This window comes from Bufo gargarizans, chromosome 2, assembly GCF_014858855.1.
Source record: "Bufo gargarizans isolate SCDJY-AF-19 chromosome 2, ASM1485885v1, whole genome shotgun sequence".
Classification (NCBI taxonomy): Eukaryota; Metazoa; Chordata; class Amphibia; order Anura; family Bufonidae; genus Bufo; species Bufo gargarizans.
Window position 1 is genome coordinate 67,982,313 of NC_058081.1, and position 26,252 is coordinate 68,008,564.

Consider the following 26,252-nt stretch of genomic DNA (forward strand, 5'->3'; position numbering starts at 1 on the left):
TCTGAGTTTTGTGTGTAGGGTCCGCGGATCCTTACATTACTATTGTGACGAGTTGCGGGTGTCGCCGGAAAATGTTTAACTATGTTTATGCACTTTGGTTATGTTCAGCACGCTGCAGATTCACCTACATGTGGGCAGGTCAGTGAGGGTGACCCGTTCTGTGTGTACATTCTTACACGGGTTTTCCTGTGGCAATTATTCTGCCATGTATGGCTGACCATAGGGAAATTTTTTCGCCCTGCTGGTGGTTTTTTTCTGGGTAGGGATTATGTCCTTGCCGCTAGTTGTTTTGTTTTGGGGTTTGTTTTAGGGGTTGGGAAGGGGTGGGCTAAGTGATGGAGTGGGGTCCAAATACTTCTATGATGTATGGGAAGTAAAGAGCAAACATGTGTGATGGCTGTGGTGTGCGTGGATGGTAAATATACTATATGGTATTATGGCGAATAGTCTTAAGATAATAGGGTGGAATGTTAGGGGTTTAGGTGATTCAAATAAACGTACTGCGATGTTTATGGCGCTACAACACTTTCATCCTGCTATATTTTGTCTGTCAGAGACTCATTTATCTACTAACACTATTTCGGTCTTGCAAAGGCCGTGGATTGGTCAGGCATTTCACTCCATATTCTCTTCTCATTCCAGGGGTGTAAGTGTTCTAGTGCATAAATCTCTGCCATTTATGTGTCACTCGTCTCGCTTAGACGATAGTGGACGATATGTTTGTCTCCACTGTACTTGTTATCATTGGTCCTTTATATTAGTGGTGGTATACATTCCCCCTCCCTACAGTAGTGCGGTATTAAAAGAAATTATGAGATATGTTAAGGATCTGCCTCAATGCCCTATCCTGATCATAGGTGATTTTAATACCTGCCCTTCAGCGACACTGGATAGAGGAGGGATGACGGGAACTAATAGGGACTCTAACTTTGCTAGTGTGCTGCGGGAGCTGGACCTACATGACATTTGGCGGGTGAGGAATCCGAGTGCGCGTCCGTTTTCGTGTTTCTCTAGTTCTCATCATTCACTGTCACGGATTGATCTTGCTATAGGTTCGCCTGATGTGTTGTCGTTGGTGGCGGAAATTAAATACTTACCTAGAAGTCTCTGCGACCATTCCCCGATTTTTATAGAATTACATCCGGGCGCTAGGCGCCTCCCTGGGATCGGGATGTGGAAACTTAACCCGTTTTGGCTACAATTAGTGGATGGGGAGAATGGCATGGTGGAGGAATTGAAAGAGTTCTACACGCAAAATGCTGGGTCGGCAAGTGTGGGTGTGGTGTGGGATACCTGCAAAGCTTACGCTAGAGGCCTATATATTCAGAAAATTAGCAGACATAAAAATAAATCTTGTGAAGCCCTGAAAAAGTTGCAAGCGGTAGTAGTGGAGGTGGAGGAAAGGTTTGTATTTACACCTGACAGGGCAAGTGAGGACTCCCTTATAGCAGCTCAGGCGGGATTGAAGCAGCATTTAATGAAAACGGCAGAAAATCGTAGGTTTTTTGTAAAACAAAAATACTTTGAGGCGGGGGAAAGTTCTGGCAGGCTACTGGCAAGGGTTATTAGAGCCCAGGAGGGACCGTCCAAAATCTTGTCTATTCAGAGGGCTGATGTTTCTCTGGCCACGGCAGATGAGGAGATTCTGTCAGTTTTCCACACCTATTATGAATCCCTGTATAGGACTAAATTAAAGGTGGATTCTACTAATATAGCTGAGTATCTTGCAGAGATTGAGGTTCCGAGACTATCTGCGACATGTGCAGCAGTGCTAGAAGGTCCTTTAACACTCAAGGAGATGGAATTAGCCTTACAATCATTTCCCAATGAGAAAGCTCCGGGGATAGATGGTCTACCAATGGAATTTTTTAAAAAGTATAGTAGTGTCCTAATGCCCCACTTAATGTCAGTCTTTAATGAATCCCTTCAAACAGGAAACCTTCCCGCTTCTATGAAAGAGGCTATTGTAGTGGTACTGCCCAAACCTGGTAAGGATCCCAAATCCCCTGACTCATACAGACCAATTTCATTGTTAACCTCTGATATTAAGATTCTGGCGAAAGTGTTAGCGAATCGTCTACAGTCTGCAATTTCCACTATTATTCATAGTGATCAGGCGGGTTTCATGCCGGACAAATCTACTTCGGTGAATCTTAGACGCCTTTTTCTTAATACTCAGAGAAGAGGTGAGTCTGTCGGAGGGCGAGCCATCCTCTAACTGGATGCGGCTAAAGCCTTTGATAGTGTTGAATGGTGTTATCTGTGGGAGGTGTTGCGAGTCATGGGGTTTGGGAAGACCTTTATCTCCCGGATTCGACTGTTATACAATGGCCCCACGGCTAGGAAACAGGCGAATGGGGGAACGTCGGATTCGTTTAGTTTGGGTAGAGGGACCCGTCAGGGGTGCCCATTGTCCCCCCTTCTGTTCGCTATCGCAATTGAGCCACTTGCCTGCGTATTGCGTTCATCTGACAAGATTGTGGGATTTCCCTGCGGGACTTGGGAGGAGAGGATGTCCCTTTACGCTGATGACATGTTAATATATTTGGGCAATGTGGAACAGTCATTAGGTCCTGTCATGGCACTTATACGGGAGTTTGGTGATAGGTCTGGTCTCCGTATCAATTGGGACAAATCCACTCTCCTACCGCTGGATGAATCTGCTGTAACTCTTGTCCCGAATTCTTGTCCATTGCAGATTGCGCATCAGGTCATATATCTGGGGATAATGGTTACAGCAAATCCTAACAGTTATATTAAACTGAATGTTGAGCCGTTATTGATCGCAATGCTGGATAAAATTAAGGCGTGGTACAAGTTGCCGCTATCTGAAATTGGGAGGAGTAACCTTCTTAAAATGATTCTCATGCCCAAACTCTTGTATATATTGCATAATTCCCTGGTATGGATTCCTCGCAGAATATTCATAAAGATTGTTAGGTAGTTTAGGGATTTGATTTGGCGCCATAAAAAAGCGCGGATTGGACTGGACACTCTGCAGAGGGGAAAAGAGGAGGGAGGGCTAGCAGTACCGAATGCATGGCTGTATTACATCTCGGCCCAGTTGCAACAGTTGAGGGGATGGGGAAGAACTCCTGGAGATGTTGCCTCAGCCAGATTGGTGGCACATATTATTGGGCACAGTTCTCCGGTGGCTCTATTGGAAAATAGCAGAATTGTAGGTAAGCTGTCGGGGCACCCCACACTTTTTATGATGCACAAGGTTTGGCAAAAAAGCCGGGCGCTGTTATCAGTAAAGGGGTTTACGCAGTTTTCCCCTATTTGGAGAAATCCGCACCTTCTTGAACTATTCCAGTTAGATGGCTTTTCACCCTGGGAGCGCAAAGGAGTGAGATATTTATGTCAACTTCAGAGTGCTGCTGTTTTCAAGTCCTTTGAACAGTTGAGAAATGAATTTGGTCTCCCGCACACGGCTTTCTATCAATTTTTACAACTTCGTCATGCCTTTCAGACACAGGCTAAATCTGTGTCGTTGAAATGCACTGTGGTCCTGTTGTTTCAGCAACTTCTCACAAACAGCTCCTCGAGCGGTCTGATATCCTCGATCTACAGGAACTTGTATGTGAAGTCACTGAAGCAAGAGGTCTTAGCAGTCAAATCTAAATGGGAAAGGGAGGTCGGGCCGATCTCAGAAGAGCAGTGGAAATCGCTTTTGGCGCTCACTCCACAACTGTCAGTTTGCGAGGGGCAGCGTATGTCCCAGCTGTTTTTAATACACCGGGTGTATAGGACGCCAGAGTTTTTATGCCGGATAGGTGTTCGGGAAGATGCGGATTGTCCTAGATGTGGCAGGGGCCCTGCATCCTTGTTAGACATGTTCTGGGATTGTGCGGAGCTCCGGAACTTTTGGTCCGCGGTTTTGGCCCTAATATAAGACGCATATAATATTGCAGTTCCGCCTGGTCAGAGAGCATGTGTGGTCGGGATATTAGACATCAAAAATCGTCATCATCGTTTGGGAGTACAGCGTCTGCTATTTCAAGCTAGAAAACTCATAGCTAGATTTTGGCTTAGACCTCAGTCTCCGACTAGGGGAGAATTCCTCAATAGAATGTCAGATGTATTACGCTTAGAGAAAAGTGTGTATGTTTAAAGAAACTGTGCTGGGAAGTATGACACAATATGGGATAACTGGGAGAAATGCAGGGCACAGTGTCCGGTTTAGCCTTTCCTCGTAGTTGGACTACGGGGTAGGAAGAGGCGCAGTATTTGTTTATGTAGGCTCTCTATCTCCTCTATCCTATTTTACTCTGGATGTATGCTGTATGAAGGTGTGTAGTACTACGCAGGTCGGGTATTGAAGAGGTCTGATACACAGACAGGAGGAGTACACCAATGGATGTGCCTTTGACATGTTAATAAGATGTCCAATCTTGGAGTTTGGATCCGCTCCATCGCTTGGGTAGGGAGGGGGGGGGGTACTGGGCTTTAGTTGGGTAGGGAGGGTTGGTTTCCTGTTTATAATTTATTGGATGGGAAAGGTGGTTCTGTTCCAGGTATACTTTGTAACTAGAATACGTGATTTTATGTGCTTCTTATACCATGGTTTATGTTACTTGTGATACTTATGTAAGTAACTATCTGTCCGATCGTGTAATGCTATGGTATTTTTGTCATCAACTGTTGCATGTATGCTGTACAGACTGTCTTCCTTTGCTTTTTTGGGATTTTCGGAAAAATCAAATAAAAATTATCTGATTTAAAAAAATATATATTTAACAAACAACGTGCAACATTTCATAGATTTGGCGCAAAGTACACCAACGCAGCCTCAAGGAAAAATGATATCAAAAATTAATCTCATGATAAATTCCCCCTAAGGGTACCTGCACAAGGTGCGGATTTGTATTTAGAAAATCTGTATGTTTGGTGGTATATTTTATTAACAATCCAGTTGAAGTCTATGGGGAAACAAGTGATATGATGCAGATTAGAAAATCCACACAGCAGGTCAATTTCCACTCATTTAAAATAAGCAATGCGTATACGAGATGTGGGAACTATCTCTCACTTTCTGGTACCGTATTACGCTGCTATTTTTCAGCACAATAATACGCCTGGAAAAAACATGCATATTCAACACTGTGAGCCGGGTACGGTCACACGTAATTTTATGTTGATTTATGTTACAAGTTCGGGCTGTGGGTTTCAACTTTTGAAATGAGGATGGTGAAACCTGTGGCAATCCCGAAGCATTCCTCCAATTTTTAACAATCGCAGCGAATCCAGACTATTTTTACAAAAATGTTGGGATTTGCAAAAAATAAAAAATGCTACTCGTGAATGTACCCTCAGGGTCAAAACTGCGTCCCATTTCTCTTTACTGCTCATGAGAGGCCGTCTTTTTCCAAAATCAGTTGTAAGGCTGTATTCACACACAGTAGGTTTCTGTTGCCGTTATTCTTCACTTAGTGTTGTATTTTGTGCCTTCGTTTTTGCAGTATATTTATTTTACAGCTAAACCCCCAGCTCCAGATAGGAAATATGAGAAGCAGGCCACACACTGAGAGAGATTTATCAAAACTGGTATTTTCTATGATGAGGTGCGCGCCTCATCATAAGTCAAGCGCATCCTCTTGCAGTCCGTGCTTCTAGAATGGCATCAAGTAGTTGGCATAGATTTCAGTCATCATTTTATGATGATAGGTCTGCTGGTGCTGATGGCCCTGCCCACACCACTATCCCTTTTCAGAAAGTGCAGAGAGCAGTGTAGAAATGGCATTTGCCCAAAATACGTTTTGGGGTTTGCAACTTTTTACGCCAGTTTTGTGGCATATGAGGTTGATAAATCTCCCCCAACATTTACAGAGAACACCACAAAAAAACACAGCAAAAACTACATGTGACCAAAAAAAAAGTGCATATTATGATTCAAGTGTTTTTGTACTGAGTAAAAAAACACCATTGCAAGTCCATGTGTATACGGACCCTTTAATTTATTTATTTTTTAACAAGGGTATCTCATTTTCTTCTCCAGATATAGATGAATGCAGTAATAACCCAGGTATCTGTGATTTTAACAAGATCTGCCAAAACACACGGGGATCATATCAGTGTATTTGTAAGGAAGGATTCGCAACTATATCTAACTCCTGTGTAGGTGAGTTCAGTGTTTTCTTTTATCTTTGTCACGGTAGGGAGCAGTGAACCATGGAACTACCCTAACCAATGTCCCTACCTACTTGCACGATCTGCTAAGCAGTCGCCCACACCTGGACAACAGTCCCTTCCTAGATCAGCGCAGGGGCCTATAAAGAAGGGAAAAAAACTAGTGACAGATCAACAACCACGCTAAGGGTACTTTCACACTTGCGTTAAACTTTTACGGTATTGCGTTCTGTCCTAGGGGCTCAATACCGGAAAAAAGCTGATCAGTTTTATCCTAATGCATTCTGAATGGAGAGCAATCTGTTCAGTATACATCAGGATGTCTTCAGTTCAGTCACTGTACGTTTTTTGGACTGCTGCAGTATTTTCTCCGTCTAAAATTCCGGAACACTTGCCGGAATGCCGGATTCGCCATTATTTTCCATTGAAATGCATTAATGCAGTATCCGGCCCCAAGTGTTTCGGAAAAACGGATCTGGTTTTGCGGGTCTGTGCATGCACAGACCTTTAAAAATGTGAAAAAGATAAATACCGGATCTGTTTCTCCGGATGACAACCAGAGAGACGGATCCGGTATTGGAATGCATTGGTGAGATGGATCTACATCCGGATCCGTCTACAAATGGTATCCGTTTCCATACAGATTGCCGGATCCTGCATTAATGCATTTCAATGGAAAATAATGCTGGATAGCCGGAACTGCCTGCCGGAATCCAACAACACAAGTGTGAAAGTGCCCTAAGTAATTGCTGGAACAAACTAGTCAGGTCAAACCAGGAGAGACGTCATCAGTTATGTGACGCTGGATGTGTTACCGTCAAACGCCGGCGGTGCTGTGTATTGAGTAGCCTGCCGCCAGCCATCAAACTCCACCTCATCGCCCTGGAAACCAAACGCTGATGGCACAGCGTGCTGAGGAGCTTGCCCGCCAGCCTTGACAATCTTTTTCTGCTATTTTTATTGGGCCAAGCCATTTTTCACCTGAAGGATCAGGGCATTTTTTTTGCAAATCTGACATGTATGTCTCAATTTATGTGGTAAAGCCATTCTGAGACTGCTTTCTTGGGACACATTGTACTTCATGATAGTAGTAAATTTGAGTCGGTATGTTTCACCTTTAGTTATCAAAAATCTAAAAAGGTGGAAAAATTTGCAATTTTCTAAATTTTTATTTCTCTACTTTTAAGACAGTTAGACCTCAAAAAAAGTGTTATTACTCAACATTCCCCATATGTCTACTTTATGTTGGCATTATTTTGTAAATGTCATTTACATTTTTTAGGTCATTAGAAGGCTTAGAATTTGAGAAGAAATTTTTTGCATTTTCAAGAAAATTTCCAATACCCACTTTTTAAAGGACCAGTTCAGTTATGGAGTCGCTTTGAAGGGTTTAGGCTACTTTCACACTAGCGGCAGGACGGATCCGACAGGCTGTTCTGGATCTGTCCTGCCACTAGTGTGAAAGTACCCTTACATAATAGAAACCACCCATAACTGACATTTTGGAAACTATATCACTCAAAATATTCATATAATTATATAAATATTGATTGTACAAACTTTGTTAACCCTTTAGGTGTCTCACAAAACAAAGAAAATGTATTTCTTTTGCAGATGTTCCATTTTAAGAAATTTTTCCTGTAACACAGCAAGGGTTAACAGCCAAACAAACCTCAATATTTATTACCCTGATTCTGCAGTTTATAGAAACACCCCATATGTGCTGCTGTATGGGCGCACGGCAGGGCTCAGAAGGGAAGAAGAGCCATGTCACGTTTGAAGGGACACTAAGATACCCGCTATAGAAGAAACCACCAAATGTTATCCTATTTTGGAAACTACACCCCTCACATCATTTTTTAAAGAGTGTAGTAAGTGCTTGGCCCCTAAAAGCATTTCATAGAATTTAGAAACATGTGGCTATGAAAAAGAAAATTACATTTTTTGCAATGAAATGTTTCTTTAGCTCCAGATTGTTTATTGTTACAAATTAGTTTTCTCCTGAATATGGCAACACCCCATATGTGGTCATAAAGTGCTGTATGGGCACACTGCAGAGTTCAGAAGAGAATATGGCTTTTGGAAGGCCAATGTCACTGGAATAATTTTCAGGCACCATGTTGCATTTGAAGACCCCCTGAGGTACCCCTACAGTAGAAACCCCCAAAAAGTGACCCAATTTTGGCAACTACGGCTCCCATGGAATTTTAAAAGGGTTGTAGTGAGAACTTTGTTCCAACAGGTGTTTCATAGAATTTAGAAACACTTGGCCATGAAAATGAAACATATTTTACAAGAAAATGTCACACATTTTTAAATTTCACCAGGGGTAACGAGAAAAAGCACCAAATAATTTGTTGCCCATTTTCTATTGAATACGCCAACACCCCATATGTGGTCCCAAAGTACTGTATGGGCACACCACAGGGCTCAGAAGAGAAAGAGCGCCATATACATTTGATTCCTAGTTTGGTGATTTATACAGACCTATAACTGCTGAGGCTCTAATGAAAAATAAAAAAATTACAGTAAATAAAAAAAGAAACCCCCTAAGATGTGACCCTATTTTAGAACCCACACTCCTCACAGAATTTGCCTATGGGTGTAGTAAACATTTTGACCTAACAGTTGTTTTGCTAAATTAATTCACAGCAGATGGTGCAAAGTGAAAATTTCAATTTTTCCACATATATGCCATTGTTATGTGTGAAAAGCACACCCTGCTATTATTATGACATGCTTCCTGGTTTTAAAAACATCCTGCATGTGGCCCTAATCTTTTGCCTGGACCTGACAGGGTACTTCATGTGATATTTTTATAGAGCCAAGCGATACCTAATCTGAAAGCCATAATTTTTTTCAATTTTTCTGACTATGGTATGACTTTTTGATCGTTCAGTATTATGCTTTTTGAGATACTTTTTTTTACTTTTTATTTTTGTCCAACTATGGGTGATCACCTCTACAATGCATTGCAATACATGGTGTATTGTAATGCATTGAGCTATCAGTATTACACTAACAAAGTGCCTATAAGACTCAGCCTGGGAACTGGGCCTCATAGGCCCCCGTAGCTGGCAGGCCTAGAAGCATTTGTAAGGCTTCCAGATGCCATGGCAATCTTCGGGACCCTGTCAGGGCAGCGCAGGACCCAAAGGAGTAAGATAGGGAGCAGGGATACTCTGCAGACTGAATCCTTAGATGGCATGGTCAGCATTGACAGTGGCATCTAAAGGGTTAATCCGCTGGCATCAGAGTTTTCACCAATACCTATGGTTACTGTGGGGACCCAGCTGTAACCACCGGGCCCCTGCTGCTGATCATTTGAGTGCAGCTCCTGCACCTGCCCGATCAGAGCACCATACGCTGCCACTTAGATACTGCCCTCAGCACCGTATATGTACGGCGCAGGTCACTTACAGGTTAAGGGGAAATTTATAAAAATTGTCTAAAAGAGACGTTGCTTTTGTTGCCCATAGCAACCAATCACAAAGCAGCTTTCATTTTTCAAGAGCAGAATAAGAAATGAAAGCTGTGTTGTGATTGGTTGCTATGGGCAGCAAAGGCAATATCTAATTAGACAGTTTTCTAACCCAATGATCAGCGACTAACCCAATGATCAGCGACAGAGAGCCCTTCTGGACCCTCTGTGTTCTGTATTGTGCGCACACTCAGCTGTCCTAGGTAACAAACAGTCTTTTGACCTGCATGCTCAACTGCCGCTCTATTCAAGCTCCCCATTTCGAGGGTCATAAGCAGAACCGCATAACAGGGTTACTGCAAAAGAGTAATTGTTGTAATGTTTTATTGCTAAGTAAAATGTTCCAGTTTACTGTAATTGAATACCCAACATGATTGAATGGACAATGCAGTGGCCAGGTTTGGGGTGGTCCCATGCTACAGTGGGTCCCCTGGACACCGTTGAGGTGTCACCACGTGTTGCCACTCTCTGGAAGCAATGGTAAGGTGTGGTGCACCCCAATGGGAATTAAGTCCAGAGAGTCAGGGTCTGCGATAAAACCAGTGTGCTTCTTTACTGGAGGAACTCAAGTGCAAAACAATACAGGTGAGGTACTGGACTGGATTCTCCAGTCATCTCCCGGGCAGAAAAAGGGTTTGTGCTGAGGAAAGGCCTGAGTTAGCTGTCCCTCTCTCTCAGAAGGCTGGTACCCTGGCCAATGACTGGTGGCCCAGGGTCTGTGGCTCAGTTGTCCGGCTGGCTCTTTGGTCACAAGGCTGGTGACCCAGGGTCTCAGCGTCTTCTTCATGTCACTCATGAAGTCTGGCAGAGTCTCTTCTTCTAAACACTGATCCCTAACTGCAGAACACTAGGGCTCTGACTGTTCTCTTTATGTACAGTTTCTAGCTGAACTAGAACCTTGTAGAGCAGGGGTGGGGAACCTTTTTGCTGCCGAGGGCCTTATGGATATTTGTAAGATCGTTCGGGGGCCATACAAAATTCTCAACTTAAAAATTTGACGGCTATATGTGGTCAAACATATAAGTGACTTAGGGGTAAGTTACAGAAATTGCACTTCAATTAAAAAAATCTAGAGCGCTGTATTTTTGCAGCACAAAATGGCGCCTGCACTATATATTACAAATAGTACAGGAGCCATTTTGACCACACATAGCTGTCTAATATTTAAGTTGTGAACATTATATATTTAGTTCTTTATTTGGCATTAATGGTAGCCAAGCTAATCCCAGAGGGGTCCACCCAGCTTTTACTCCTCCTACCACTGTCCCTGCCTCTTTTCTTCGCAACTGTCCCTACCTTTGTCCCTTTCTCAGCCTCAGATCTGCCCCCAACCTCCATCAGTCTCAAATTAACCTCCTATCAGACCTCCCAGCCTACATCAGCCTCAGATCAGACCCTCCCCAGTCTTAGATCAAACCCCCATCAGACCCCCAGCCTCAGATCACACCACCATCAGACCTCCCAACCTCAGATCAGACCCCCATCAGACCCTCCTTAGCCTCAGATCAGCCCCCATCAGACCCCCCAGCCTCAGATCACACCCCCATCAGACCTCCCAACCTCAGATCAGACCCCATCAGACTCTCCCTAGCCTCAGATCAGCCCCATCAGACCCTCTGAGCCTCAGATCAGACCCTCATCAGACCCCCAGCCTCAGATCAGACCCCCCAGCCACAGATCAGACCCCCAATAGGCCCCCATCCTCAGATCAGATCAGACCCCTATCAGACCCCCAGCCTCAGATCAGACCCCATCAGACCCTCCTCACCATCAGATCAGCCCCAATCAAACATTTAAAATAAATAAATAAATAAACTTACCTCTCCAGCTTCGGATGGCGCTGCCTCTTGGCAGATTTACTTACCCTCCTTGGTCTTCTTCCTGCCACACTGTACTGTGACCTGACAGCTCACAGCGTCAGGTCATAGTGCGCATCTACGTGCACTACGTCCTGACACTGTACGTGTCAGGACACAGCGTGGGGCCAGAAGACCAGGGAAGGTGAGTACAGCTAGCAATGCACTGTTCTCATCTTCCTGTGCCTCTCGCATGCTAATGACCGCTTCCCTAATGGAAGCAGTCATTAGCATTTTCTGGCAGGGGCCCACATGAAATGGTCCTACGGGCTGTATGCGGCGGAGGTTTCCCTCCCTTGTTTTAGAGGGAGGGGTGGAATGGAGAAACTCAGCAGAACAAATACAATGTTACACTTTTGGTCTGCATTAGAACGTCAATAAAACCTAATGGGAATGACAAAGCAGTTTTTCCTGACAAAAACAAGTCTTCAGACATAACAACATAGCTAAAGTAGACATGTAAAAGGTCAGTCTGTCTGGTTATATTGGTAAACAAGTCTGTTTTTTCCCCTCCAAAACATGCTCTTCTTTAACCCTTATGGTAACTGTGGAAAATTACTTCTCATTATTAGCTTGAAAGTCCCAAAAGTCTCTAAGTGTTCATTTACCCTTTCCACAGTGCCATGCAAATGCAGTGCAAATGAACAGGATATATATCACAACAAACATGTGAAGTGCAAGTTAATCCTTCAAAGTGAAATAAAGTAAGGAGTTGATGACTTTGCATAGGGGAAATAGGGGCAAATGTCCACAAACGTTCAGACTTCAAAGTACCCTATACCAGGGCACTACACCAAGTCAGGGTTGACATCTTTAATCAGCGTCTTTAGGTTGCTAGGATATGGACTAGTATCCAACCCATAGTTAGTTGAGAGTCTGTTTTTAGCTAAGGAAGAGAGAGGATATATGTTGTATGAGCTCCTCAGAGCTAAACTGTTCCATCATTTTTAAAACAGCTGCCTGAGCAAGTTACTCTACTACAAAAGAACTTCAAATAGAGAAAGGAAACTAGAAGGCATGCATTGGAGTCAGACAGCCAGGTATTATGCACATTTGTGGCAGGGAGAGACTTTGCCGATGTGCTAGAGAACATTGCTAACACACCCTTCCACACTGGGGCACGGTTTGGCCAGCCATATCTTAATTCTGCCACTCCTCAACCTGGGATTTGTCTATTAAAACCTTAGTTTCATGCCTGAACTGTTATTTGCTTTGAACTGTGCCTTGATACTGATGAATGTACTACTACTCCTATCCTGCACTAGTAAATAGAGACTTATTTATTTACTACAACTGGCCTGGTTATTGACTCTACTACATGCTGACCACAGTACCTACATCTCCTGCCTTGCACCTGGACCAACACAACACCAAGGGCACCCGAACTACCACCAGGCAGGAACCCGAACCTCAGGATGACACCTGAGGGAAGAAAGGGTGTGCCCTCCTGCTATCTATGTGAGGACTGCCACTATGATCCATGTGCACAACTATCATTACCAGAGCCACTACCACTCACATCCTTGCTCCTTCTGTGCTCGCTGCTCATGCTTTACTCAGAACCGCATTGTAGTGATCTAGTGGAGGTCCCAGCTGTGGAGCCCCCAGAGATCATACATTTGTTACCTATCCTGCAGCCAGTTCACAGTTTAGTATGAATGCTGCAATAATTACATAGTCTGGTCTAATGCAAAGAGACAGCGAGGGGCCGGTTTGCTCAAATCTACCCCAAAGTTGGTGGGGGCTCAAATTTCCCAAAATACTGTATATCGGCAACAATGCAGCACAGTGCATGACTTAATCTTTTTCTACCAGGGGATCACCTGTTGTCCAAATTCACACCAAAAAAATCTAATATTAGTTACTTTCAGTGGCATAACTAGAGATGACTGGGCCCAATAGCAAATTTTTGAACAGGGCCAATCCCCCCGCCCCTGCAACTTCATTGCAACTACCTCCTGCTGTGCAATCCCCACTCCTGTATCTAGTTAAGATCGCTCTCCCATATCCGGCTGCCCCTCCATCCATTTCCTACATATATATATATACTGTATGTCATGTCACTGTATACCATACCTCCCAAGTGTCCCTCTTTTGGAGGGACAGTCCCTCTTTTTGACCCAAGTCTCTCTGTCTCTCTTTGATCCTTAAATGTCCCTCTTTTTGACCTGAAGAATAAATGCATAAATCTGCATTAATAAATTTACTAAATTGCTGCTTACTAAAGTGTATTTATGGTTTCTACCTGTTGTGGGGGGATTAGCTCTGGTAGGCAGATTAGCGGACGCAGTACAGAGGCAAAAACTAAGTCTTTAACTTAACAGTTCAGTGCTTATTCACACATAAACTAAATGACAGTTCACCTTCTTGGTGTTCATTCACACCATGGCAAGTCCATAGAACAAAAACATTCACCTTGTCAGCGGTTTTCTCAGCAGCAGTCCACAAAAGGCTTTAGGGGGCTGCTTCCCAGCAATGCGGCTCAGCCCTTTAGCACGGCACACATCCTTAGATCTCAAAACACAGAGACTCTACAGCTTCCCTGTCAGATGGAGGATAATCCACACCACCTGACAGTGCTGCCTGTGCTTTTATATCCTAAACCAAGACCCGGCCTGGAGCGTGGGAAGCAGCCACCCACCCAGCACTTTGGCTACTCCAAGTAAAAGCCGTCCCGGATCGGCTTTGCAGCCATACTAAACAGCAGTGTCAGTCAGCACTAGCTGCCGCTGACACTTGAAACTACCAGCTCTTACCTCACCGAGGCCAGGAACCTCGGTGACACATATCTTCCGTCAATGACGGACCCTTGTGCCTTCCTACACTGTATATTATATCATAACTTTATTATTTTGTGGTATTTGCACCTTAAAATATGAATAATCCAATGATTTATGTGCTTTAAATGGATAAGAAAAGCACAAGAAAAAAAATTGTCACAGGGGCTCCACATGTTGTGTAAAGGAACTTATACTCACCTAACCGATCCCCAGCTGCTGTGGTTGTGAAGGAGTAAGTAATTATGCTTTTGGCGGAGGGGTGGCCTAGTATGGAAAAAAATAGCTGTTATGCGCACCGCACATATTGTCCCTCTTTTCGATTTTTTAAAAGTTGTTAGGTATGGTATACACTGTCACTGTACATAATATCATTGTATAATCCTGTTGAGGGGCACTGACACAACCTTTTAGTCTGCCTCCTGGGTGGACCCCTTCTGAGTTTGGGTCCTGTATCAGCCGCTTCCCTTGCTTCCACTATAGCTACGCCCCTAGTTACATTATCTTTCATTGTTTGCTCCAAAACCCAGTATAATAAAAAGTGCACTATCTTACTAACTCAGATACTGCTGCCTTCCCGGCTGCCCCTCACCAATAACTAGGGGGCGCTTTACAGTTTGAGAAGCAATGGGCAGAGTTGCACAACCTGCGGCCTGCAATACCATTCTGTGCAGCCCCCAACCACCTGGACAAACAACTGCTTGTCTGTAGTGTCCATGTCAGAGAGAAGAGTACAGACACACAGGTCAGTAACATGCATTGTGTAACCTCTCCCATATAGGATGTTTTGCATGGTGGCAGTTTATTTTGGGGAACTGTGAAATGCTAGGCTAGCACAAAACCCATAATCTTTGATAGAGCAGCACGGTGGCACACTTCCCAACTTGTTGGACGGTCAAAGAGGGACATTTATGGCTCATTGTGTGAAAGATCCAGTTTTCCTTCATATTTATATACGTTTTCTTTTACACAATAGTGCAAAATATTTTCTGAAAATTGAAATTTCTAAAATCCAAATAGCTTCAAATACTAAACTAATATATGGCAGGCTCTAATATAGATAGGAACCAGACAAACACTTTCTGGATCAATATTGTAGATGTAATAATTCAAATCTATACTTCAGAGAGACATGAATCAAAAGTAGGGACTGTCCCTCCAAAAGAGGGACACTTGGGAGGTCTGCGGTGGCTCAGTGGTGCCTTGCAGCGCTGGGGTCCTAGGTTTGAATCTGACAAGGACAACATCTGCATGGAGTTTGTATGTTCTTTCCTTGTTTTCGTGGGTTTCCTTCCACACGCCAAAGACATACTAATAGGAAACTTAGATTGTGAGCTCCATCGGAGACAGCGAGTGATGTTAATGTCTGTAAAGCAATGGAATATAGTAGCGCTATATAAGTGTGTAAAAAAATGGAGAGCTATACATCCATGGAGTCCTCCTCTTGAGTGCTAAATGGGAGGGGGCTAGCATTCTCCCAATAGGTGGGATTTTGCAAAGTGGAACCTGCACTTATTAGGCCTCATGCACACGACCGTTGTGTGCATCCGTGGCCGTTGTGCCGTTTTCCGTTTTTTTTCACGGACCCATTGACTTTCAATGGGTCCGTGGAAAAATCGGAAAATGCACCGTTTGGCAGCCGCATCCGTGAGCCGTGTTTCCTGGCCGTGAAAAAAATATGACCTGTCCTATTTTTTTCACGGCCAACGGTTCACGGGCCCATTCATGTCAATGGGTCCGTGAAAGAACACGGATGCACACAAGATTGGCATCCGTGTCCGTGATCCGTGGCCGTAGGTTTTAGTTTCATACAGACGGATCCGAAGATCCGTCTGCATAAAAGCTTTTTCTGATCTAAGTTTTCACTTCGTGAAAACTCATTTCCGACAGTATATTCTAACACAGAAGCGTTCCCATGGTGATGGGGACGCTTCTAGTTAGAATACACTGCAAACTTTGTACAAGACTGCCCCCTGCTGCCTGGCAGCACCCGATCTCTTACAGGGGGATATGATAGTACAATTAACCCCATCATATCCCCCTGTAAGAGATCAGGGCTGCCAGGCAGCAGGGGGCAGACCCCCCCCCCCCCCTCCCCAGTTTGAATATCATTGTGCGGCCCCCCCCCTCCCCTGTTGTTAACTCGTTGGTGGCCAGTGTGCGCACCCCCCTCCCTCCCTCCCTCTATTGTTTTAATACATTGGGGCCAGTGTGCGCGCCCCCCCCCAACCCCCCCTCCCTCCCTCTATTGTTTTAATACATTGGGGCCAGTGTGCGCGCGCCCCCCCAACCCCCCCTCCCTCCCTCTATTGTTTTAATACATTGGGGCCAGTGTGCGCACCCCCCCAACCCCCAACCCCCCCTCCCTCCCTCTATTGTAATCATCATCGGTGGCAGCGGAGTAGAAGATTTTCATACTTACCTGCTTCTTGCTGCTGCGATGTCTGCGTCCGGCCGGGAGCTCCTCCTACTGGTAAGTGACAGGTCTGTGCGGCGCATTGCTGTCACTTACCAGTAGGAGGAGCTCCCGGCCGGACGCAGACATCGCAGCAGCAAGAAGCAGGTAAGTATGAAAATCTTCTACTCCGCTGCCACCGATGATGATTACAATAGAGGGAGGGAGGGGGGGGGGGGGGGGTTGGGGGGGTGCGCACACTGGCCCCAATGTATTAAAACAATAGAGAGAGGGAGGGAGGGGGGGTTGGGGGGGCGCGCGCACACTGGCCCCAATGTATTAAAACAATAGAGGGAGGGAGGGGGGGGGGTTGTGGGGGCGCGCGCACACTGGCCCCAATGTATTAAAATAATAGAGGGGGGGTTGGGGGGCGCGCGCACACTGGCCCCAATGTATTAAAACAATAGAGGGAGGGAGGGGGGTGCGCACACTGGCCACCAACGAGTTAACAACAGGGGAGGGGGGGCCCACTGGCCACCAATGAGTTAAAAACAGGGGGGGGGGGGTCTGCCCCCTGCTGCCTGGCAGCACCTGCCAGGCAGCAGGGGGCAGTCATGTACACAGTTTTTTTGTATATTCTAACCTGAAGCGTCTCCATCACCATGGGAACGCCTCTGTGTTAGAATATACTGTCGGAAATGAGTTTCACGATGTAGCTCATATCCGACAGTATATTCTAACATAGAGGCGTTCCCATGGTGATGGGGACGCTACAAGTTAAAATATACCATCGGATTGGAGAAAACTCCAATCCGATGGTATAACAGAACTCCAGACTTTACATTGAAAGTCAATGGGGACGGATCCGTTTGAAATGGCACCATATTGTGTCAACTTCAAACGGATCCGTCCCTATTGACTTGCATTGTAATTCAGGACGGATCCGTTTGGCTCCGCACGGCCAGGCGGACGCCAAAACGACTTTTTTTTCATGTCCGTGGATCCTCCAAAAATCAAGGAAGACCCACGGACGAAAAAACGGTCACGGATCACGGACCCACGGACCCAGTTTTTGCGGGCCGTGAAAAAAAACTGTCGTGTGCATGAGGCCTTAGACAGTATATACCTTAAAGGGGTTGTACAAGAATCGGACAGAACTGTAAAGGAAATATTACTGCTTCCTGGCGCTGTTTGCTCCTTCTTCGCTGGGCTCCCAGGCTGAAAACATCTGGTATGACGCTGCCTGCAGCTACCACAAGAGAATTTAGACTAGAACCTTCAGGATCACAGGTGCATATCCATGAAGCAAACATAATTATAAAAAACAAAATGGCTGCACACCATTATACATACAAACAATAGAGCGAAGAAATGGGGGTCATTCTAAATAAAAGTGGTACAATACCGACTATAAATGAGTTAATGGAAGCTCTTAGCGCACATATTTGCTCAAACATGTGTCGGGCCCATCTACCAGGCATCAAGGTGGCTTGCCTGCAGCTAATTACTGGCCACGGTGGTGACCAGATCCCCATGCGTCATGTGACCATTTGTCATGACGTAAGAGGAGCCGACCACTGCTGTGGCCAGTGATTGGCTGCAGGCGGCATCAAATTGGATGTTTTCAGCGAGGGAGCACAGCAGAGCATTGTAAGCTGGAAAGGAGAAGGAGCAGGAGCCAGCACAGCGAAGAGGGTAAGTAAGCTTCCCTTTACAGATCCATCCAAATGGGGGGAGGGGGGTTGCCAAAACACCCCCCATTCCTGCACAAGCCAAGTTTATTGTGGTCCTTAAAGGCGGTTTAATATGATAATGTGGCCCATGGGTCATAAAAAGTTGTTCACATCTCGTGTAAGAGCAATAAATCCACAGTCTAGGGCAATTTGCCGACTAAAACATATAATTAGAAGATTTACGTGATAAGCCAAGGTCAATATTTGTAGCCTAGAACCCCCTGTTATGGCAATTATTGTTGAAATTCCCAGTCATGGAGGACTAGCCAGAAGCAGACTAGGAACTTAAAGTGGCCCTGGAAAAAATACTAAAAGTGGCCCCATTTTGTAGTTGGGTCCAAATTGATGGAAAGCAGGGTCAGCAATACCATATTGTGGCACCTTATACCTCCCCAACAGAGCCAAATACCACAGTCCATCACAAAATACTGCCAGCAGCACAAACTACATCCCCAAAAACTTCTACTGGCCGTGAGGAGGGTCGAGGTGGCCCCCTGGGCATCGGCCGACTGGGAAATTTACTTGTAAGGTCTATGTCCACTCCACCCCTGGCGCCGGCTATGTCTCTTTCCATTAACCAGAATCTTACTGAATTGCAGTGTGTGTCTATAGCCTCCAGAGGTATATATCTGGTACTGAGGGGAATATCTGCGTTTGCTAACATAGAGTTTAGTCTCTGTTGACATCATGTTATAAGAACACATTTGGCATATGTGAGGCAAAAGCTCCCCGCACATATGGTGAACATAGCTCATTTACACAATGGAGGTCAAAAGAGTGTCACTGCAGGTAATGTGGACAACGATGACCACAAGAATCATAATCTCCCCATTGCCAGTGAAGCGGTAAAAATGTAACAGGGACTTATTCCATATTTGGCCCTATAGGCATTTGTTATGTCCCTGATTACCAACTAATGAATGGCGGCATTCTGCTATGAAGAGGGTATTACTACTGCGTGGGGGATATAAGGGGGCATACAGAATACTGTAAAGTAGACATTTGACTCCTCCTCCTGTCCTAGTGCTGGAAAATTTTATATTGTCATATTTTTCACATGACCGAGTGTGAAATACCCCAGCAGGTATATCTAATCAACTGTTTAGGGTCTACTGGTAGTTGATGACCACCCAATATTTTATCAAACCAAATTTTTTTTAAATATAATTTATATTCTTATGTGTTTGGTGCACATTCCAATCCATCCAGGTGCTAGAACACTCATACATAGAAGTCCATATATACAACAAATGAAAGTGAATCTCGCACCTCCGATGTATATAAAATCTTCCGCTTTATTGCAAATGCTTAAATTATTTGTCAAAAGGTAACAGGCCAATTGGTCAATTAAAATGTAACTTTTAATGTAAATGTTCTAAGAAAAGGAGAAGATGAAAATATAAATAAAATTCCCTGATTGATAGTGTACCTGGGTGTACGGCAGTAGTGATGAACGAGCATCGGCCGAGACGGTTCGCGATCAAATGTTCACGGCGGGCCCCATTGACTTTAATTGCAGGCAAACCTGAAAAACCTTCAGGTCATATTTGCAGCTCCAAATACTTACTAGAAGTGCACAAATAGTCCCACAACATGAACAGTGACAGGATCATTGGCAAAAATTCCCACAAAAAATATGTATTTTGATCCGGGGACATTTTTATGCATCTTAAAGGGAAACTCTCAAAAATGTGCCCTGCTAGAGCCTAGAAAATTTTTATTTTAGGCCACGGGAGTACAGCCCCCAAAAATTAGGCATTCACCTGACAGAAAAGAACTTGTGATTATGTGGCTGGAGGTATATTAGGCGGTCACTGGCCCAAAATTTTACTGTCGGCCAGTACAGGCCTCAAAATTTTGGCATTTATCTAACAGAATAGAACTTGTGATGCTGTGGCTGGAGGTACATTAGGAGGTCAATGGAAAATTTACTGTAGGCCACTGGAGTACAGGCCACAAAAATTTGGAATTCACCTGACAGAAAAGAACTTGTGATTATGTGGCTGGAGCTTCATTAGGTGGTCAGTGGCTAAAAAATTTACTGTAGGCCAGTACAGGCCCCAAAAATTTTGCATTTACCTGACAGAAAAGAACTTGTGATGATGTGGCTGTAGGTAAATTAGGCGGTCACTGGATACAAATTTTATTGTAGGCCAGTACAGGCCCCAAAAATTAGGCATTCACCTGAGAGAAAAGGCCTTGTATTCCGCTGTTTATACATAAGACAAGGACCATTCTTTGTTGTGGCTGGTGGCAGATATGTGTGGGCTGGCATGAGGAAATTCAATTACACGTGGTCGTTACAGGTGTTGAATTCCTCCGAGATCCATGCCTCATTCATTTTTAGAAGGAGGTAGTCCACACTGTCGTGAGCTAGGCGAGTGTGCTTATCGGTCATGATCCTCCCTGCTGCGATGAATGTCCTTTCGGACAGGACACTCGACGAGGGGCAAGCCAAGAGTTCCATGGCAAATTGTGCCAGCTCTGGCCACATGTCAAGCCTGCACACCCAGTAGTCCAGGGGTTCCTCGCTTATCAGAGCGTCCAGATCGACCATTGACCCGATGTCGGTCTAGGCGTTCCCTGAGGCTAGATCCGGAGGGAGGCTGTCGATGGGTTGGCTGCAAGAATAATCTCATATCCGAAGTGACCAACGCATCTTCAAACCGCCCTCTTCTTGCTGGCGTGGTAGGATTGGTAGCCGCACCTGTTTCACTGTGGGTGGAAATTCCTCTGCCAGCGCACGCAACAGCAGAATGCAGCATCTCTCGAAGCAAGGCCTGTAATTGCTGCATTCTGCCAGCCGTCTGTGATGCTAGTAACATGTCCGCCATTTTGTGTTTTTACCGGGGATCTAAGTACATTGCCACCCAGTACTGGTCCTTGCCCTTTATGCTTTTTATACGGGGTCCCTCTTCAAACACTGGAGCATGAAGGCCCCCATTTGCACTAAATTGGAAGCGGTGGAGTGCCCTGGCTCCTGCTCGTCACCTAAGAGAATGTCATTCTCGGTCTCCTCCCCCCAGCCACGGACAACACCAGGGATCCCCAAAAAGTTTAAAGTCCCCCTCAAAGCCTGCTTTTCTTGCTCCTCCTCCCCTTAGCCACCATTCTCCTCTGACTCCTCTTCAGACTCCTGCTGACTTGTCTCAGATGGTGTAGCCCCCCCCCTGGGAATTCATTCAGCATTGCGACGTCCTCATCTTCCTGCCCCTGCTTTTTGACGGCTTGATTAATGACATGACACAATGCACGCTCCGGAAAGAAGGCGAAAGGTACGATGTCACTGATGGCGCCCTGGCTGCTACTGACCAGTTTGGTGATCTCATCAGCAAGGAGTCAGCAAGTGTCGTACATGAGCAGCCACTGGCACGGTGAAAAGAAACCAAGCTTCCCAGAACCTGTCCTGCTGCAGAGTTCGTACAGGTAGTCGTAAAGGGCACGTTGCTGCTGGAGCAGCCTATCAAGCATATACAGGTGGAGTTCTAGCTTGTCGGGCTGTCACAAATCAGAAGTCTGATGGGCAAGTGGTGTCGCCGCTGAACGTCAGCAAGGAGAGCAATGGCCGTGTAAGATCTTCTAAAATGGCTAGAGATTTTCCTGGTCTGCCGCAAGACGTCCTGGACCCCAGGGTATTTGGCAACAAATTGCTGCATGACTAAGTTTAGGATGTGTGCCATGCACGGCACGTGTGTCATTTTGCCCTGTTTCAGCCTGCTCAGCAGATTGGCACCGTTGTCGCACACTACTTTACCAACTGTCAAATTGAGCGGGGTTAGCCACTGATCGGCCTGTGACTACAGAGCTGAAAGCAGTGCAGTGCAAGTGGCTCTTGGCTTCCAGGGATGCCCTTCTGGGAAAAATATTTCCTTCCGGGGACCTTCCATTGTGGTGTGCCAATGGCCACAAATTTTCTAAAGGCCTCAGAATCCACCAGTTTATATGGCAGTGGTTGATGGGCTAGCAATTCCGACAAGCCAGCGGTCAGCCATTGGGCAAGAGGGTTATCCTTTTGGGCCACAGAAGCCTGCTTTCTGCCAGAAAAAAACGCGACAACGGCACAGTGTGGATTGGAGGACAAATGGGAGGAGAGCAGAGAAGGAGGAGAAGAGGCAGGACGTGGAGCGCCGGGAGTGTGGCTTTGTGGGTTCTGACGGCGTTGCTCCCACTGGGCTCGGTGATGGGAGGCCAGGTGCCTTCTTAAGGCAGTCATCCTTAGGTGAGTGTTGGGCTTGCTGCGGCTTATGCGTTGACAGCACAGGCTGCAGATGGCAACACTATTGTCAGCAGCTGACACGTTAAAAAAGCCTACACTGCGGAGCCATGTGCCGGCATCCTGGGAGCGCCAGAAGTGACCGAGCATGGTGGATGGTTCGCTCCAGATACATTTGCAGTCTGCTTTTTGCCTCCTGTGCCCTGCAAGCTCTGCCTGCTTCTCCTCCTTCTCCTCCCTCTCTGCTGCTTTGTCTCTACCTCTGAAATCCCCTCCTCTTCCTCTCTTGTGGGCACCCACGTGACGTCCATTGACACGTCATCATCGTCACCTTCACCACCACTGACATTTGAGATCTTGGAGTAGGCAGCAACAGCAGGAACCTCCCTCCCTGGGCTGATCTGGGTACTGTCGTCAGACCGCTGGGTGGCAGCCGATGCTACCTCCTCTTTCTCATCCGATGTCAAGAATGGCTGCACATCGGTAAGGCTGGGAATGGATGGGCAAATAATTATTTTCGAGTGGAGGGGCTATGGTGGTGGTTGTGTATTTACAGGTGCACACAGCAGAGAGGTAGGAGGGTGCAGATACAGATAATGAGGAGGGTGCGGAAGGGTGAGTGAGCCACTCAACCAACTCTGGTGCACCCTTTGAAGTAATCCCACGCACCTTCTCCAACTTCCCACTTAGGCTCTGGCCTCGTGCACCTGCTCGACCCCTACCACCCCTCTTCCTCTGCCTGTCATTTTCAAAATGACCCTGTGCCTAAGTCCCTAGAGAAGAGCACTAACTGTGGAAGCAGGTATATTGCAGCCCTCAATCAGTATTTTTTGGAAGCAGGTATATCAAACCCCTTAATCAGTATTTTGTGGAAGCAGGTATATCGCAGCCCTCAATCAGTATTTTGTGGAAGCAGGTATATCAAACCCCTTAATCAGTATTTTGTGAAAGCAAGTATATCGCAGCTCTCAATCAGTATTTCATGGAAGCAGGTATATCAAACCCCTTAATCAGTATTTTGCGGAAGCAGGTATAGTATATCACAGCCCTCAATCAGTATTTTGTGGAAGAAGGTATATCGCAGGCCTCATTCAATATTTGGTGGAAACAGGTATATCGGACCCCTTAATCAGTATTTTGTGGAAGCAGGTATATCACAGCCCTCAATCAATATTTGGTGGAAGCAGGTATATCGAACCCCTTAATCAGTATTTTGTAGAAGCAGGTATATCACACCCCTCAATCAGTTTTTTTCGGGGCAACAGGTATATCACACCCGTTGCAAATAGTTGTTCCAATAGCACTTGTCCCTCTATATAGCTGCGGCATCACAGCAGAACCACACACAACTGCTGCACAATACAAATGCACTATATACTTTCTATGTTAGAAAGTATATCACACCACTCAATCCGTTTTTTTGGGGGGGGCAACAGGTATATCACACCCGTTGCAATTAGTTGTTCCAATAGCGTTTGTCCCTCTATATAGCTGCAGTATCGCAGCAGAACCACACACAACTGCTGCAACTGCTGCACAATACAAATGCACTATAATATACTTTCTATGTTAGAAAGTATATTATAAGTATATCACACCCCTCAGTATATCACACCTATCGATAGCACACCTATACCAGTCCTTAAAAATACTTTTGTGGCCTTATTAGCTGGGTTTGGTGTCCCTAACAGCCTGTCCCTGCTCCACAAAGCAACCTCTCCATACACTGGAAAAGCACAGAATGTAAAATGGCTGCCAGATCGGGTTCTTTGATAGGGTGAGGGCGTGTCCATGTGCTGAAACATCTCAATTGGCTGTCCTGTCCCACCTGATGGATGTGCCATGGGTCAAAGTTCTGCGCAATGCAAAATAATATGGCGCCGGCGGACATCGCCATATGTTCGCATGTTCTGCAAATCGCGAAGGTGCAAAGTTTGCCGTGAAACGACTCCTGGGGCGAACCGCAAAGCCATCTCTACACGGCAGCACCTGACCAGAGCAAGATAATACTAGACAAAGTTGTCCTACCGCATCCAAATTATTATTAAGGACATTTCTAGGGCAATCTATTTGAGTGATAGGTTCCAGATGGGGTCGCCCTTATCATGGCCAGTGCTCCATATATAGGCTTTTTTATGGCCAGTGTGGCAACCCCTTTAGGGCTTAAATAGGGACAGACTAGTTCCCTAGCTGCTCATTTACATTTTATGGTACCCATACCGGATGTCCCCTTCCTTCTACCTGGACTTACACCAGATGCAAGACCGGACCCACTACTGGACAACGACCTGAATAATTTGGAGGCGGTAGGACAACTGGGTCTAGTATTACCTTGTTCTGGTCAGGTGCCGCCGTGCACCCAGGTACCATTGTCTACCTCAATCACTTTTTTGACTATCAATCAGGGAATTTATATTTTCACTTTCTCCTTATCTTAGAACAATTACATTAAAAGTTACGTTTTAATTGACTAACTATCCAATTGGGCTGTTACCTTTTGAGAAATTATTGAACTTATCCTGGTGACAATTACACATTCACTGTAATCAGTGGAGTTATTACTTTATTTTATTGCAAATGCCTTAAAAACTTTGCCAGACGAAGCCAGAAAGAACATTGTTTTGACCTCATTTTGGCAAACCATGCTTATGGACATGTGTATTGTGTAAGATGGGAGTTTTTCCAGCATAAACATTACATGGAGATGAATAAAAAATTATCCTGAAAATGAACATACTATAAAGCCTATATTAGACGGAGCGACTATCATACCGAATGTCGTTAAGGCGAACAAAAATGAACGAGCCTCACGAGATCTAATAAGTATGAGCGGTTAAATCACAGATGTAATAAGTATGAGCGGAATCACTCTTTTTTCGCCAATCTTGATCTTTCATCCTGCTAAAGAATTATCGTTCCTTGGTCACTGATTCGTTCCTATAGTATGGAGTCGTCTACTCACTTACAGATTAAATAGAGGCGTGGTACTTTGTAGCGAACGATTCATGAGCGAAAGTACGAACATCACTCCATGTATTAAACACATTTTTCATCGCTAACAAGTCGCAAAATATTTGCTCTATAAATCTTTATCTGCAAGACATCTGCTGGTCTAATACAAGCCTAATCCCTAAGGTGTACAGGTGAAACTCGAAAAATTTGAATATTGTGCAAAAGTCCATTTATTTCAGTAATGCAACTTAAAATTAGAATATTGTGAAAAGGTTCGTTATTCTAGGCTCAGTGTCACACTCTAGTCAGCTAATTAATCCATACCCCCTGAGCAAAGGTACCTCAAAATTGTGACTTTGGGGTTTCATAAGCTGTAAGCCGTAATCATCCAAATTATATCAAATAAAGGCTTGAAATATATTGCTTTGATTGTAATAAGTCTATCTGATGTGTTAGTTTCACCTTTTAAGTTGCATTACTGAAATAAATTAACTTTGCACGATATTCAAATTTTTTCAGTTTCACCTGTATGCTGTTTTTAGGATTTTGGGATGAGTAAACTTCAAGTTTTGAAGTTCGGGTATATGCTGAATTGCGTTATGGATTCTGTTAACACAGACCATAACACAATTCCATGACGGAATGCAAAACGGAATGCCTTCCGTCATAATAGAAGTCTATGGCAAGCATAACGGATCTGTCCGGTTTCCTTTATG

General features: G+C 45.0%; 1 protein-coding gene across 3 annotated transcripts in view; it reads left to right on the forward strand.

The window, feature by feature from the left end:
• The window catches only part of ADGRE5 (adhesion G protein-coupled receptor E5), a 186,250-nt gene that overhangs the window by 95,754 nt on the left and 64,244 nt on the right, over window positions 1-26,252 (forward strand). For all 3 annotated transcript variants that reach the window (XM_044279123.1, XM_044279122.1, XM_044279124.1), the window contains one exon: window positions 5,999-6,121. In XM_044279123.1, the coding sequence (XP_044135058.1) occupies window positions 5,999-6,121 (123 nt within the window). The remainder of the gene's footprint in view (window positions 1-5,998; window positions 6,122-26,252) is intronic.